General features: G+C 40.3%; 1 protein-coding gene across 1 annotated transcript in view; it reads left to right on the plus strand.

The window, feature by feature from the left end:
• RYK (receptor-like tyrosine kinase) overlaps positions 1–15,422 on the plus strand; it is a gene marked incomplete at its 5' end in the record, with an annotated part of 38,402 nt that overhangs the window by 5,245 nt on the left and 17,735 nt on the right. Inside the window, 8 exons of the mRNA XM_026036403.1 lie at positions 3,990–4,111; positions 5,110–5,209; positions 6,166–6,300; positions 7,737–7,793; positions 8,918–9,062; positions 11,075–11,175; positions 12,235–12,360; positions 14,464–14,550. Coding sequence (XP_025892188.1) covers positions 3,990–4,111; positions 5,110–5,209; positions 6,166–6,300; positions 7,737–7,793; positions 8,918–9,062; positions 11,075–11,175; positions 12,235–12,360; positions 14,464–14,550 — 873 coding nt within the window. The remainder of the gene's footprint in view (positions 1–3,989; positions 4,112–5,109; positions 5,210–6,165; positions 6,301–7,736; positions 7,794–8,917; positions 9,063–11,074; positions 11,176–12,234; positions 12,361–14,463; positions 14,551–15,422) is intronic.

Genomic DNA, 15,422 nt, shown 5'->3' on the forward strand with positions numbered 1-15,422 from the left:
TTTTTTTTTTTTTTTTTTGTATCAATGTCTGTAGAGGAAGAGGAAGCTTCAGACTGGCAAACTTCCCTTAGAAGATATTCTCAGGAGCAGAATTTCTCAATATCCAGTTCTGATGCAAGATATATATATAAATTTTTCTTAAGGGTGTCATCTTTTAAGCATTTCCTCCACTATTTTTGTTTTCTGTTTATGAGAAAAATCTTTCTGTTTTATTTTGTTTTCTGCCATAGGTGCAGGAAGGAGGAATAAGGAGGCAGGCTGTGGAAATGGGATTGTTGCTGCTGTTCAGAGGCAAATAAAACTAAGCAGTTAGGATCCAGAGACAGCTAATGCCATCTTTTTAGTATAGATAGATTCAGCTTAAGACTGTCAAGCTTAATGTGCTTTGCCTTTAGTGAGTGCTCTTTGCGTTCCTTTTCTGGAGGTTTCCTGTAGAAGGGAAGAGGTGACTTTCACAAATGCTTTTTGGGGAGGAAAAATCGCTTTGCTAGTTTTATGAAACTTGCTATTCAGCACCATCAGCAAGGTGCCCTCTGGCAGTGAAGATTCATGACTRTTTAATGAGAACTAGAGATATTCCCCTCTTCTTGGTGTAGGTGAGAGCGTATCCAGCTCTGGAGCCTCCCCAAATCCCMGGAATTACATTAGCAATCTTGTTTTAGACCAATCCCGCCAGAAGTTTGCACTCTTCACTCATGGTCCAGACAGCAATTTTTATTTCTAATCTTTTCCATGCAACTGATGGTATTTTTTGGAGTTAAATCTCTCTGTGGTACTGGTGAGGTGAGCATTCAAGGAAGAAAACTTTTCTGAGCAAAACTAGGAAATATGTTAATAGTACTGATGGGAATGAAGATTCATAGTACATATTACGTATATATTATATATAATCTTCTGTTTCCCATTCATTATAGTCACTGAACATTTTCCCTTCAAGTTCTCAGGACTTTGGGCTATCATGGTAAAAAGCTGTGTCTTCATTTTCTCTGGATTAATTAAAAATATATGTATCTTTCCTCATTAACTTCTAAGTATTTGTATTGCACTCCTAGCAGCGGTGTCTTCTAAACTAGTATCTACTAAATTAATTAATTTAGTTGCTAAATTTGACTGGTTTGTGGACAGTTTGTAKGTGACGTCCTCGTTTTTGTTCAACTCCCAGCACTGTTTCCAGCCTTGGGTAACCTTGTTATTGAGCTGAACTAATTAAATCCACCCAAATTAAGAAACCTTTGCCTGGARAAGCTTTGTGATGTTCACCTTGCCCGTCTCCAAGACACCTAGCACAGAGTTGCTGAATAACTTGCCTTTTTCCTGACTTAAATATATCTTTTGCTTGTGTTCAACTTTTGGTCTCCCAAACTTGTGCCCAAGGATGGGGGTACAAGGAGAGGGACATTGATTGTGAGRTTGTTTTAGAGGCTACTTGGATAAAAATACGGGGTATTTTGCCTGAGAAGGAAAGCAAAGCCTCGGGKGCCTTTTCACGTGCCTGGATTTGGATTAATCAAGTCCACGTAATGAGAAATTAGATCCTGTAGCACTGTGTGCTCTCCGCATGCAGTGCTTTGCAAAGCTTCCCCCGTTTAGTTCTTCTGCAGCCATCTCTTTCCTTAGCTTATCTTTTCCTATAGGACATTAATCACTGCCTGTCACCCTGGCTTGCTCCCGTGAGGAGCTCAGAGCTCTGTTGTGTTTTCCCTTGCCTTTTCCCTGCTTAAAATACAAGGCGGGAAGTTTTCAGCACCTTGCAKGGTACCTGATGCCTTGCAGAACCACATTCTTCTCGAATGCTATCAGTCACTATCCTTTAATATCACATTACCTCTTTACTAAGCACTCCCCTGGAAAAACCAGTCCTGATCCTGTCTGCTCTTCCCAGCAACCTGCTTTGCTTGGATTGACTGCATTTTATGCTGCTGTTATACTGAGACGTGCACCGTTTGGGACAGAGGACAGCAGGAAGCTGCTCACAGGTTCTCAGCTTTGCAGTTGCAGGTTGGGTTTTGCCTGGAGCCTGCTGTGGGAAAAGATTCGTTACAGGGGAAATATTTTAACTGACCTTATACTAAGGAGAAAAAAATAAAGCGGTTCTCCAAGCACCTTCCCACGGCGAAACACTGACATTTTCCAATGCATAGCTAGGAGTTTCCATGCTYCCAGAAAGCACTTGTGCAAATCCCCCGGATTCGTATTTTTTTCCTTCCATGAGAGCTGCTCAAAGCTAACACCGTGCAGGAGGTCTCTGATCTACAGTCACAAGAAGCAAAGAGAATTATGTGAAAATACATATACATAGTGACCATGCGAGTGTGCGCGTGTGTGTGTGTATATATATTTATATGTGTGTATATATATACACACACACATATATATAGTGAAGCATCACTTTATGCTTGTCTTGGTTTTGTAGTCGTCCAGCGGCCTCTGTTAGAGCCAGGATACGAAACCAGACAGACTTTTCTGTTTTCACACGTTAAGAGCTCTGTTACAAAACAACTTGGATTATTTCTCTATGCCAAACTCTGAGCTGGAGCAGGATTTTTGGGAGTAGTGAAACTGGCAGCAGCTGTTCCTGCTGCTCTTACAAAATGCCCTTTGAGTTGGTAGTGTTAGCATTGCCCAGTGGCATCCAGCTTTTTATGGCAGTGCACGCATTAAAATGCARTATAATAGCATGTCATATAAACTCATCGCTCCTTTGAAGCCCAAGATGTTATTCATCTTCTCTCAGGGTCTTTTTAACTGATTATATTGGCTTATTTTAGGTATTGTAATGCATAAACTAATAATATAGAAAGTTAATATTAAGTTAAATATAGTTAATAAGTTAAATATAAAAAGTTAATATAAAATATAATATAAATATAAAAATATAACTAATAATATAAAAAGTTTTTATTAGCTCAAGGATGATCCCATTGAAACTTCTCTGGTGTTAAAAGCTCCACACCTGTGTTTCCTTGAACCTCTGATGTTGACAGGAGCATTAATCTGCAAGAGGAGCTTGGTTCTTCCAAAAGTGATTTCACCCTCCCAAAGATGCTGCTGTTATTATTACATTTTTTATTTATTTCTCTCCACTGCTTTATTTTTGTCCTAAGAATATTTTTGGGAATGAATGGCACTCACTGGGCTTGATGATAATWTTTTGATTAAATTTTTTAGCTTCCCAGTGTTGCCAGTCAGATCTCATCACAAGTGGCTGGTAGCTCTTCCATACACTGCTGCATCTAAATCTAATACAGGTTTCATATACAGAGATTTGGATGCACGGGAAGATAATGTGGGATGAGTTGTTTCAGGATCTTTCTTTTTCCTGTATATGGGTATTCCAAGTTTTTTATTGGTTTGGCTTTTTAAACATTTTTTTTTTTTCTTTCTAGGTTTATAACAAAGCTCAGAAGGCAAATGTTAGACTTGGAAATATCCCTAAAATAGTGCTGCGTGGCACTGCACTTCCCTGGTTAAACACTTTGTCTTACAATTCAGTTATGTTAAAGTTAACTCTATAGTGCAAGAAATCAGCATCCCATGAAGAATTACCTGCAATTAAAGAATCGGATGACCCAAAGCAATGTGTTTTGTTTACACAAATGTAAATAAGAATAAAATTGGACGCTTGATTCCTGGGGAAAGATGGGCTCATTAATGAGATCCAGGAATGAACTTGGAAGGGAATTTGTTGGGGGGAAAAACCCTTAGATTTCTTTGCATGATGTTCCTACCTGTGTCAGTTTAAAGCAATCATTTCAGAGAGAAGCTGCAGCCACGTATAAGAATTTGAAGCACTCTTGTGTTGAATTCTGACATGAACAACAGCCTTGGAGAACAGTGCTTATTTTTGAGGTGGTTTTGGGATGTATACGCTTAATCACATAAAAGAGAAGTGGAGGTAAAGGCGGTGGGTTGTTTGTTACAGCATGTGCTACTGCTGGTTCTGCTTTCCCCTGCCTTACACCTGTGTTTCCTTCCCTCTCTCGTTGCAGGTCTTGATGCAGAGTTGTATTATGTGAGGAACGATGTTGTCAATCACTACGCGTTGTCCTTCAATCTCCTCATTCCCAGCGAGACCAACAATCTTCAGTTCAGCTGGCACGCGAAATCCAAGGTAAGCAGGCGTGATTTCCAGCCTGCCCTCGAGGATTTGCTTTGTGGCTTTCAAATTCCCGCTGTTATCACCGAATGGCCCTTATTTTCCAATCATTGCCATGTGCTGGCTGCAAAATAATTATTCCAGATTCTCTATTTTTCATTTCTAAAATCAAAGGCAGTAACTTGAGATATCATGCATCCAATCTTTTTCTTACTGTGGAAAGGTAAAGCACTTCAAAAGAAGTGTTTTACACACTTAGTTGTTTAAGAATAAGCAATTAAACAAGTTTTCCCGTTATGGGGTATCTTTTGTTGGAGAATTGCACACGCAGAGGAGGCACCCATGTGCTGGAGCTTCTAGAGGTGCAACCAAATGTAGAACAACTGTGTTCTGCAGTTCCTGGAGAAAGTTCTATAGAAACTATTGTAAAGGGTGTTACTGTGGAGCTCCAGTTGAAGAGACTCCTTTTCCAGTTGATCACAATTCCTGGAGCGTGTAGCAACAGCTCTTTTTAAAAAGACTTCCAGTTACTTAAAAACTGAGTCTTTTAGATGAAGTTATCTGTTTAGCCTTTTACTGGATATTGTAGCCTAGGACTTCTCATGCAGTGGATAGTGCTTTCTAAGAGGAATTCCTTAAAAGATCATATTCAAATAGTGACTGCATTTCCCCACTGCTGTGACTTGAGCTGTGAGCCGTGTGTGTTGCCTAACCTGCTCCGAGGTTCCCAGAGCTTGTGGGTGAATTTTTGGTAGGAATTTTTGAGCTTCTGTAGCCCAGGTTCAATTCAATCCATCAACCTGAATAATGTTTCTACTCTTGACACCTTGACTGAAAAATTACTTGGCAAACATGTGATAATATAAATGCATCTCATCATATTTTGCAAAAAAAATATCCCCACAGTATTTCTTTTTACTGCTGGGGAGAGTTGTGGGACTTTATGTTTTTCTTGATTTTCTTTTTTTTCTCTTTTTCTAACTTGTTTTTTAATCTTTCAACTATTGTTGCAGGTTGAATATAAACTTGGATTTCAGGTAGATAATCCTTTGGCTATGGATATGCCCCAGGCCAACATTTCACTCCAAGGAGAGGTCCCTCGCATGCTCTCAGGTAAGCAAACCAATTTCCCTCCCCTCTTTGCCCTCCTCTGCTACTCAGTAATTTTTTTTTATTCTTTCTCCAATGTGCGTAATGTAGCATGAGAACATAATCTTAATCTATTAAACATCCTATGTTTATAGGGCTTCTGCCACGGTTTACAGCATTGCTCAGAGGGGATGATAAATTGAGGCTGCTGGTCTGTTTGAGAGTAAATATTTTTTCCTTGTGATTGGTGGAGGATGCAGACTTCCTTTAGCGAGGAGACATGGCATTTTTTTCAACATATACAACATTGCTATTCCATTTTAACATTAATAATTAACAAATGCATAGGTTTTTAAAATATGTGCCCTCTAATTTATGCAGTCTATAGTGGTATAATTTTGAGAAGGGTAGAAATGGTTGAGACAAAAGTGTTTAATGGTAAGTTTAAAATTAAGAAAACTATTTTGGCTATGTACTCGCTCCACATATTAGAAATAAATGCATTTCTTTCAGAAACTAAAAGACACAAATTTTGTTTCAAAATACCAGTAAGTGTTCATCATTCCTTGCTCATTCAGCTGTGACTTCTCGTTACTTGATTGCTTGTGATTTAGGTCCACAGGTGGAAATGAAGTATTTGTTTTGKTTTTTTTTTGTGTTTTTACTAGAATTTTTTTCCTAAGATAACAGGAACCAGCCCGGACTTCTCTTGCGAGAGCTTTTTAACCCTGATGTCCACCCACAAATCTAACTTGTTTATGAGTCTATAAACTCTAATATGGTTCACAAACTTATTTGAAACCTATAATCTTCAATCCCTTAATAGCTGTCTGAAGTAACAAGGACTGAGGGCTAAAATAGCATTTCTTAATGGCAAGATTTAAAAAAAAAATCATACAATAAGAATCTCTATCATTTAAAGAGCTTTTTTAACCAAAATATCTGAAATCTTCTCAAACTCGATTCTTGTTTGTTTGCAGTGTTTCGTGTTGAACTCGCCTGTGCTGGCAGACTTGACTCTGAGGTCACGATATTGATGCAGCTCAACTTGACAGTAAACTCGTCAAAAAACATCACAGTCTTAAATTTCAAACGAAGGAAAATGTGCTACAAAAGTAAGGCATTAAGTTTCAAAAAGTCCACAGCTGTTAGTGTTTTAGAACAGGATAGGACAAGGGAGTGAGATGATATATGACAAAGGACATGAGTATAATTCACCAAAATATACAATGAAAAGAAGAAGAAATTGCGTCACTCTCTGTCTTTCAGAGGAAAAAAAATGTCTTTTTTCCTCTTTTTAACCAAAAGAATGAACAAATTTTCTAAATATGCCCAGAATATGTGAAACAAAGGAGGGAGGAGAACAGAAAAGAAACGGATGATTTGGGGAGGAAGAAAGACCATAGCGCCTACAACACTCTAAATACTTGTTTTTTTTTTTCTAAAATTTAACTAAATATGCTTAGTTTGTAGATTGTGATAAACTCAAATGGGTCACTTTAGTTTACTTGGTTTTGGGCGGACTCTAATCGGTTTTAGAGGGGAACCTGTCACTTCTGGCTATGAATCTTCAAGGATGAACTTGTATAAAGTGTGGACTTTCTAGCACATGCCATTAGGATACTCATGCTCTTTGTGTTGATGTTAAGGGAAAAATAATGGTTAATTCAGAGTCTGTCTCTCCTTCTAATGATAATTGTTTTTGTTGATAAAACATACTTTGAGGAACAGCTTCTCCGTGTCATCTGAGGTGCTTTTTTCAACCAACCAAGGTGGGGGAAGTCAGTGCTGCTCATGCTCAACTGCTGAAGGAGCGGAGGAAGTTTCTAGGGGCACTTCTGCAGTAATTGGGGCTGTGTGAGGCAGGCCACTTCCTAAAACATTCAAAAATAATTCTTGCTAGGCCTGTGTTTCTGTGGGTTCATAAAAACCTCGGTTACTTTTTAAGCTGCTTATGGCACATCTTGGGATTCCCACTCGAATTTAACAYGTCCATTAAAAACAGGCAGGAACTTGTTAGTGGTTTTGTTCACAGCGTACTTAATAATTTCTGTGAAGGTTTATGAAAGACAAAAAGCAAAATTCACATGTTTTTGATTTCCTTCACTGGGTTACTTTTTCCACAACTTCCTGAGGCCTGAATTGGCTTGCAGAGGGATCAGAGGATTACCAGGCTGTGAGCTTGTGCAGCATGTGAGCATTTATACATATACACACCCCAGTCCCCACACCTGCTCTTCCTACTCACTGCTCCCTTGGGATTTTGTTGATTAAAGCAAAGGGCTGTGGAGTTAGGTGGGTTCTATGGGTTCAAGAGTGACCTCAGCGGATTATCCTAGCTGTGATAGTCTGGACAGGGGCATATGAATCAGTATCTGATTCTGATGCTCTTGTTAGTTTTTTTAAAAGGGATGTTTAGAAATATCTGTAGTCCTTCAGAAAAGTGGGTTTAGTTGCCTTTTTGAGAAAGGAAGCAGTTAACGTCTTGTGAAGGACTACAACCATAAGTATGCATCAAACTTAATGTTTTTTTCCCCTCTTGTTTGTTTAGAGCTTGAACCAGAGGTGAAGTCTCCGACAGCGGACAGAAACAGCAGCAAGGCTATTTGTAAGTAATTCTGAGTGTGCCATTTACCCCGGTTCTTTAAATGTGGAACTTGCAACACTCCCTGTGACAGTGCTCCCCAGGTGGTCCATACTAACCCTGCTGTTTTAGTCATTTTGTTATTAATCATTTTATGGGAAATATATACTGATAAAGAGAAGGAGGAAGAAAAAAAATAAAACCTTTTTGCTAAAATGCTTTTGGAATGCCACGGAGAGCATTGCTCTGTTTTTCTCTTCACTGCCTGCTTTTCTTCCAGAGCAACTGTCACGTTTGTAGTACCTGGCTTTGAGTAGTGAGTGACTAGGGCTGCTCCATCACCCCTGCCGAGAAAAACCAGGATAAGCTAAATCCTGCCTCCTGCTGCCTCAGATCTGTCTGGCCTCCGCAGCTGCATGTCGGCATAACAGACATCCCCTATGTTSTCAAAGTGCAGAGGCAGAACTTTGCCCTAAAATTCAGTGCAGTTGACGTCTTTTGAGAAAGATTAGCTGCCCTATGTCATTGCTGTGTTTAGATGTGGCTCTGGAGTCCCCAGCCTGCCCATCCTGCTCCAAAACCAGATGCAGAAGCTAAAGTTACGGACTATGGAGCATTCAGTCAGCACCACTGGGATGCTGTGTCTAGGTTTTAATCCTATTTTTATTTCCAAGATATGTTCTGATATCCCACTGCTGTCCGCTTTTGCAGTGGCTGTAACGTCACTTGCTGCACTTGTCTCAAGACAAGAGTACTCACCTGGGGAGCTGTGGAGGAGAACTGAAGAGGTTGTGTGGGTTGGAGACTGCCGGCTGTCTCTGACACTGCAAGACCGTTTTAGGAGACTCATGGCCAGCTTTTTGTTCCCTTCAGTAGGAACTTTCCTTCTGTCCCAGTAAATAAATGGYGGCATTGAGTGGCTTGCTGTCCCTGCCCTGCTTTGCTGCAGCAGGAGCCCCGTTGCTTTCCCTGTGATGGTGACTTCAGCACCCTGCTGCTCTCTGCTACCATGGTCTTGGTGCTGGGATGGATGCTGGGGACAGCAGCACTGCCCTCCTGTCACATCCATCCCTGTGGACCAATGGATCAAACTTTGTTGCTTTTGTATTTTTGAGAAAGGCTCAGTAACTCTTTGCTTTTCATTTCAGTTGACCCCGTAAATGCAGCTCCCACCACTTCCACCCGTGTGTTTTATATCAGCGTAGGGGTCTGCTGTGCCGTTATATTCCTCGTGGCAATAATTCTGGCAGTCTTGCACCTGCACAGTATGAAGAGGATCGAGTTGGACGACAGGTATGCATGTGTTCAAGCTGTATAATTGCAATGCTTTTGAAGGGCTGCTCCAGATTCATTGACTCCTGGAGGTGTCTCTCGTCTTTGGCAGTTCTGCTCTTGGTGTTATTCAAGTTGTATTGATCACTGGGTGTGCTGAGTTGGCAAGTGCTAAGCTCCAGAGGCAGCAGCCGCAGTTGTAGTGCTGATTATGAGATGGGAGGCTTGTGGCTATTGGGATTTTGCAGAAATAATTGCCTGGAGAACACTCARTGGGAAATCTGGAGAGAGTGAGATCTACTGAAGGAAAACTTGGTGCATATCTGACCACACTGAAATCTTTCGCTGACTCTTTCAGTGAGGATTAGAAACCTCCTAGGCAAAAGCTAAAAGCCTCAGTGCTGGTGCTGCTATCAAAAAGCAGAATTACATCAAAAATGGAAGCTTGCTATATGGAAGCTAAAATAGAGACTATTTAAGACCTTTGTAGAACTTCAGGGCAGTGTTTGTGTGCTCACYACCAAGGGTTCTTGAAGTGCTGGAGGAAGCTGGCTTTGCTGAACAGCAAAGATGATGGATGTCATGAAGGACAAAGGGGCCTCYTTTGCAAAGCTGAAGTTGAGAGCAAAACTAGGAGAGGCTGCAAACGAGCCAAACCCAAAAGCAAAATGACGCAGATCAAAAAAAAAATTGATTTTCAAACTTGTAAAAGGCTTGTAAAAAGGAAATTTATTTTTCTTTCTTCCCACCCTAAATYGCTGTCAGCAGAAGGCCAGCCAGGGAATCTGTAAGGCTGGGAGCTGATCAAATTACCAAAGGAGTCTTCAAAAACCATAGCAGAAGAGCTAAATGAGTTTGGCATGAGTATTCCTCCTGCTTGGGAGATGACCATGTCCTGGTGCATCCTCCTTGGAGAACTTTTTGGAGAACGAATAGCATTGAAGTGGCTTTGAAGGTGTTGTGACACCAAAAAAATGAGCAGGAAGAAGCTGCCAGCACCTGAGAAGTTTCATTCAAAAACTCCAGGGGAAACTAAGATGAAGTAGCTAGACTGCAAACGGTGACTTTCRGTCTTGCCCAGAAATAACTTGGGATCCTAGGCCAAGAAGATGGTGAAATGTGGAACTGATTTTTTTCTTTCCTAAATTCAAAAATCCAAGTAGTCTGAAAAATACAGGAGATGAGCAAATAGCGAAGCAGGCATATTAGAGTAATGGAATTGAAGGTTAAATTGCAGGGTGAGCTTTGAAGAAACGAGGCAAGTGAAATACACTAGACAAACAGTAAGTTTGCCTGCATAAGGGTGGAAGTAATTTACTGTATAAAATAAAAATGTATATAGTAGTCATCTCCATGTGATGAAGAACTTTTTTCCTATAAGGGCGACAGAGCCCTGGAACAGGCTGCCCAGAGAGGTGGTGGAGTCTTCTCTGGAGACTGTCAAAACCCGCCTGGATGTGACCCTGTRCCACTTGCTCTTAGTGTCCCTGCTGGAGCAGGGGGTTGGACCAGATGATCTCTAGAGGTCCCTTCCAGCCTCAACCCTTCTGCGATGCTGTGAGAGCAGCTCAGGAGGCTCCAGGGCTGTGTATCCTTGGAGGATTCAGCATGTGTGAGGAGACTCTGCCTTTCCGTTTGGATCAGATGCCTCTTTCAAAGTCGATGTTGATTCTTGGCGGGATGTTGATACTGAGAAGAAAATACCCCAAAGTCTTCCATCCTCGGTTTTGTTCTTAACGCAACAAGCGGGTTCTTGGAATAAATGCTTTGGCGCTTTTTCCAATGCTGGGGAAACCTCCTGAAAAAAAGAGTAACGTCTGCAAAACGGATATAAGGGAGTCATTCACTCTTAAAGTACAGAAGTGCTAAGCTTTTGAAATTGCCTGAAATGCAGGTTGCTATGTAGGAGAGTCTTTAAAAAGATGTCACCCTTTCAAACTCTAGTCTGGAGAATGTGTTTAATTTTGATGTCCTAATTACGGTATTTTTGGATTTAAACACTCACGTTAATGTTGCTTTTTATTTCGAAACAGCATTAGTGACAGCAGCAGCTCGCAAGGCCTATCCCAGCCTTCGACCCAGACAACGCAGTACTTGAGAGCTGACACACCAAACAATGCAACGCCAGTAACCAGTAAGTGTTCATCTGGTTACAGACCCTTGCAGCCCGTTGCTGCATCAAGTTGCACTGMTTTTAGCATTGAGGAAAACGGAAGAGCTTGCTTAACCTCTTGGCTCGAGACAGTTTGCCTGGTCTGAGTTAATGCAGAATGCCTTTTTTGTTGGTGGGTTGTTGTTGTTGTTCTCTGCATGTGCCTAGATCAGCCTAGTGGAAGGAGTTCATCAGTTTTTGTGAAGCACCTGTGAAACAGCTAGGAAGAAGCTGCTTTATGCAGTGCTAGAGGAAGGTGTACAGTTAGAAGACATAACAGCAAGTGGAGGGATCCCTATAGAAAAATCCATGGTATATCCGTAGCATATACATGATCCATGTAGCAAGAGAAAGGGTGAAGGGACAGTGGTTTATATAGTGGGCTGGTCTGGTAACTGATACTAGCTGCACTATAGAGAGTGAATTCTGTATTTACTGAAAGYATTTTAAAATCTGAGACTCCTCAAATTCCTCTATAGCAGAGGATATTCCATGCAGTGTAGAAATCTGGTGGAGGAAGTGGTTAGAGTTAGGGCAGCTGAAGGGTCTAGGGAGTGGTTAGAGTWAGGGGACTCGGGGAGCTAAAGAGCTCCAAAGCTGAGCGTGGTTTCTGCCTGCCCAGAGGAGGGCACTGATGGTCTTGGCTTCTCTCTTCCTCCCATGGGACGTGGAGAAAGGATTTTCTTCATGCCACAAAGTCTTGAGACAGGCAGTGACCATGAGCTTTATTTCCTTGATACTGATAAAACTGCTGGGTTATGTTGTCCAGCYCCAACATGCAATACAGAGATTTATTCACCTTGTGTTAATAACCAAACTTGATTGCATGATGCTGTATAAAATTCCCTGTGTGTGTATTTTCCAGGTTGTTCATGTGATTTCTCCCTGCTTTGGTTGTTTAATATTATGCCTGCTTCTCTTCAAGAGCATGCTGCTTATGTGTCTTCACACCTGTAGGTGGTGCTGGGGGGGCAGCAATGTGCTTGCAGTCCCTTAATAAGGGTATTTATATTGGTTGGTTTGGCTCTGCTGGCTCCTCAGGTTACCCTACGTTACGAATCGAGAAGAATGATCTCAAAAGCGTCACGCTGATGGAAGCGAAAGCTAAGGTGAAGGACATAGCCATCTCCAGAGAGAGGATAACGCTGAAGGATGTGCTCCAAGAAGGTATTTACAGGCCTCAGACACTTGTTGAGTACCACACAGCTACGTGACATTGTAAATGCACTGTCTTTTATAGCTGAATTTTGTGAAAAYGGGTCACAGAAGATGATGCTGATCGTTGTTTATGTGGAAGGAGTGGAAGATGAAAGGTGCTTGCATTTAGGGGGTTGGAGAGAAGCAATTTTCAGAAGAGCAGCGACTGATTGTGAAAAGTAAATAATTCAGCTTGTCCGTCTTGGTAATCCAGAACTTGGTGAAAGGGAGTGTTRGGTGGCTAAAGAATGAGCTGATTGGTTATAGGACTAAGTAGCAACTAATTCATTTTCTGAAGTTTCAATGGAAAGACTTCACTTAAACTAAAAAAGAAGGGGTCTGAACTCATTCAGTGTCCATGTAGCAACTTCCAAGTTGGAAATTTAATTGAAAGGTACAAATTTAACTGCCCTGATCTGGAAAAAATCAGAGATTACTTGATACTTTGTTAGAGTTTTTGGAAGTGATATGCACGGTATTATTTGGTTCTTGCTCATGTTGGCTGCTGGAAACTTCAAATATCATCAATAATTGAATGTATTTGAACCCTTTAGTAATTATTTAARAGACTGTGGTTTTGCCGTGATTTAACAGGTTGGAAAACATATAGATCACGCACTGGGGATGTGTGAAGCTRCATTGGAGTCGCGTTCTGTTGGATGTAAGGCAAAATGCAGGTGTCCAGAAAAAAGAATAAACTTTTTTTTTTTTTTTCAGTTTAGACTAATAGTCCAAAAAATCTAGAGGGCAGACACAGGATGCTATCTGCAGGTATTCTGACATACCAACAGTGGATTCGTGTCTCAGCAAAACTGTCTTTCACTGCACCATGTAAAAAAATAAAATAAAACCATGGGCCACAGAGGCGTGCATTTTTATAGTCATACTATATTTGGATACCACATTGCATGAAAATTATTTTCTAGTCATAATTGCTCTGGTGTGCTTCCTCCGTTCTCTTTAATTCCAGTGTTTAAAAACAAGTAGATAACGTCTTGTAAAATGACATATCACGGTATCAAGCTGTCTTTGTTTTAGTGGTCTTTTTGCAAAGCGCTGCATGTTAGACAGGGGTATTAAAGCACGTTTTGGTTGTGATGCTTTCAAGAGCCAAGGTAGTAAGATGTTTCTTTAGCAGAAAAAGAGTAAATACTGCAAAACATGGTTGCCTACAGTTTCCTTATACTATCTCTTAATGAGATCAGAATTCAAAGATCTCTATCTCAAACTTTGCTTGCCGTTGCATGGTGGAGGACTGAAGCACTGCTTTGTCTCCTGTTAAGTGCTTAGGAATTAAGGAAAACCACACTTGATGCTGAAGATGTGCAGCCAGAGCAAGGCGATCCCCATCCCAGATCATTCAGCCTAGTTAAGCGAGGCAAATTGGTAGGGAGGAGAAAGGGATGTAACGTAGGAACAGACTGYGTGGCGATGACGCACGTTGGTCCCATGATACTTGGGCACTGTAATGTCCCTTGAGTGTTTTCAGCAAGGACTTTTTTGGAAAGGGGGAAAAAAAAGATCATTAAAGAAGCGATATCTAGCTGGAAAATAGCTTTTCTGTTTTAATAAAAGCATGGCATGAAAGCATTGCTGTTCTCAGAGCCATAGAAGATCAATTCTGAATGTTTCAATCCTGAAATTGTTTTCATTCCAGCTGTTCAGTGTTGCTGCTTCATTCTAGCAATAAATTTATTAACACTCAGGTGTGCAAAAGTTTGAAGGCAGATTGAACAAACTCCCAACTAAGGTGACACATTTAAATAATTCAACAATTGAAAAACTGAGGAATTGAATAATTTCTATCTCTTTATTTTCTCTTACTGATGCATTTGTGCATTTACTGTATGAAGTTCTCCAGCAGAAGGTGAATTCAGAARTGGTTGGGTTTTTTTCTATTGCAAGAGTTTTACTGATTTAATAGGCTGTTCAGGACTTCACATTTTATCATTGTTCCTAACTTTCTACCTTGACTAATAAATGCACTTTAAGGTAATACTTTCTTATAAATTCTGGTAACTTTGTCAATGTTTTATAACTACCTAATGCTAAGTAATTCTGTTCTCTTCTTAGGCACATTTGGGCGCATTTTTCACGGAATTCTAATAGAGGAAAAAGATCCCAGTAAAGAGAAACAAGTTTTTGTCAAAACTGTTAAAGGTATGCTCTCACAAAGGAGTTTTATTTTATATTTTGCACTCACTGGTTTGTGCTGTGGTGCCTTCTGAGAAATCTGCCTTTAATCTTCCCTTGTCCTCCAAAAAACAAACAGACAAAAAAAATTGCTTTCTACTTTTTWAACATTTTTTCCCTGCTTAGAAAGCAAAAGCAACTTAGGTGCTACTGTCAGTAAGACACAGAAGAAGCCTCATAGGAAGAAAAACCTTTGTATGCTCAAACACTTTCTTCAGCTCCTGAGTCTTGTATTCCCTTGCCTATCAAGTTTTCTAAGTCTTTACAAATCTTAACATACCTGTTTTGTTTCTTTTTGAAAAAAAAATGTATTCTCCAAGTCATTTAATAGGTAGATTTTAAGAAATCAGAAATAAGGTAAGTGTAGGTGAAAACTATTACATATATCCTRTGGACTATCCAAAACTACTAACTGCACTCGGTGTAAGTGACCTCCAGCAGTTTTTCTCTTACAGCAATCTGATCAAGTCCCTTGTGCAGTGATTTCTTGATTGCTTATTTTTGTAATTGATATGTTATTTTACAATTTCTTTTATTTCTTTTTTCAAAGCAGAAGAGAAATTTTTAGAAYTTATTTGGACTTTTTGCCTGGTTGTCTTAAACTAGTAAGAACTTAAAAGTACAAGGGGGAGTTTGGTGAAACTGCTGGTTGAATTGAGTCTTTTTGCTATCCATTCTGTGGCTTTTTGGGGAAACAGAAACAATCAGAAACAATTTAAGAGTCTTAACTGATAAAAGTCTTTAATCTATGGAAAATTTGGCTAGGTGTGACTTTGCTTGGTGCATTTGTCTACCGTATCACTGTCCATAACCTTTCACCTYTGATACTAGTGGCATTA

This window comes from Nothoprocta perdicaria, unplaced genomic scaffold, assembly GCF_003342845.1.
Source record: "Nothoprocta perdicaria isolate Ctin4 unplaced genomic scaffold, notPer1 scaffold_177, whole genome shotgun sequence".
Classification (NCBI taxonomy): domain Eukaryota; kingdom Metazoa; phylum Chordata; class Aves; order Tinamiformes; family Tinamidae; genus Nothoprocta; species Nothoprocta perdicaria.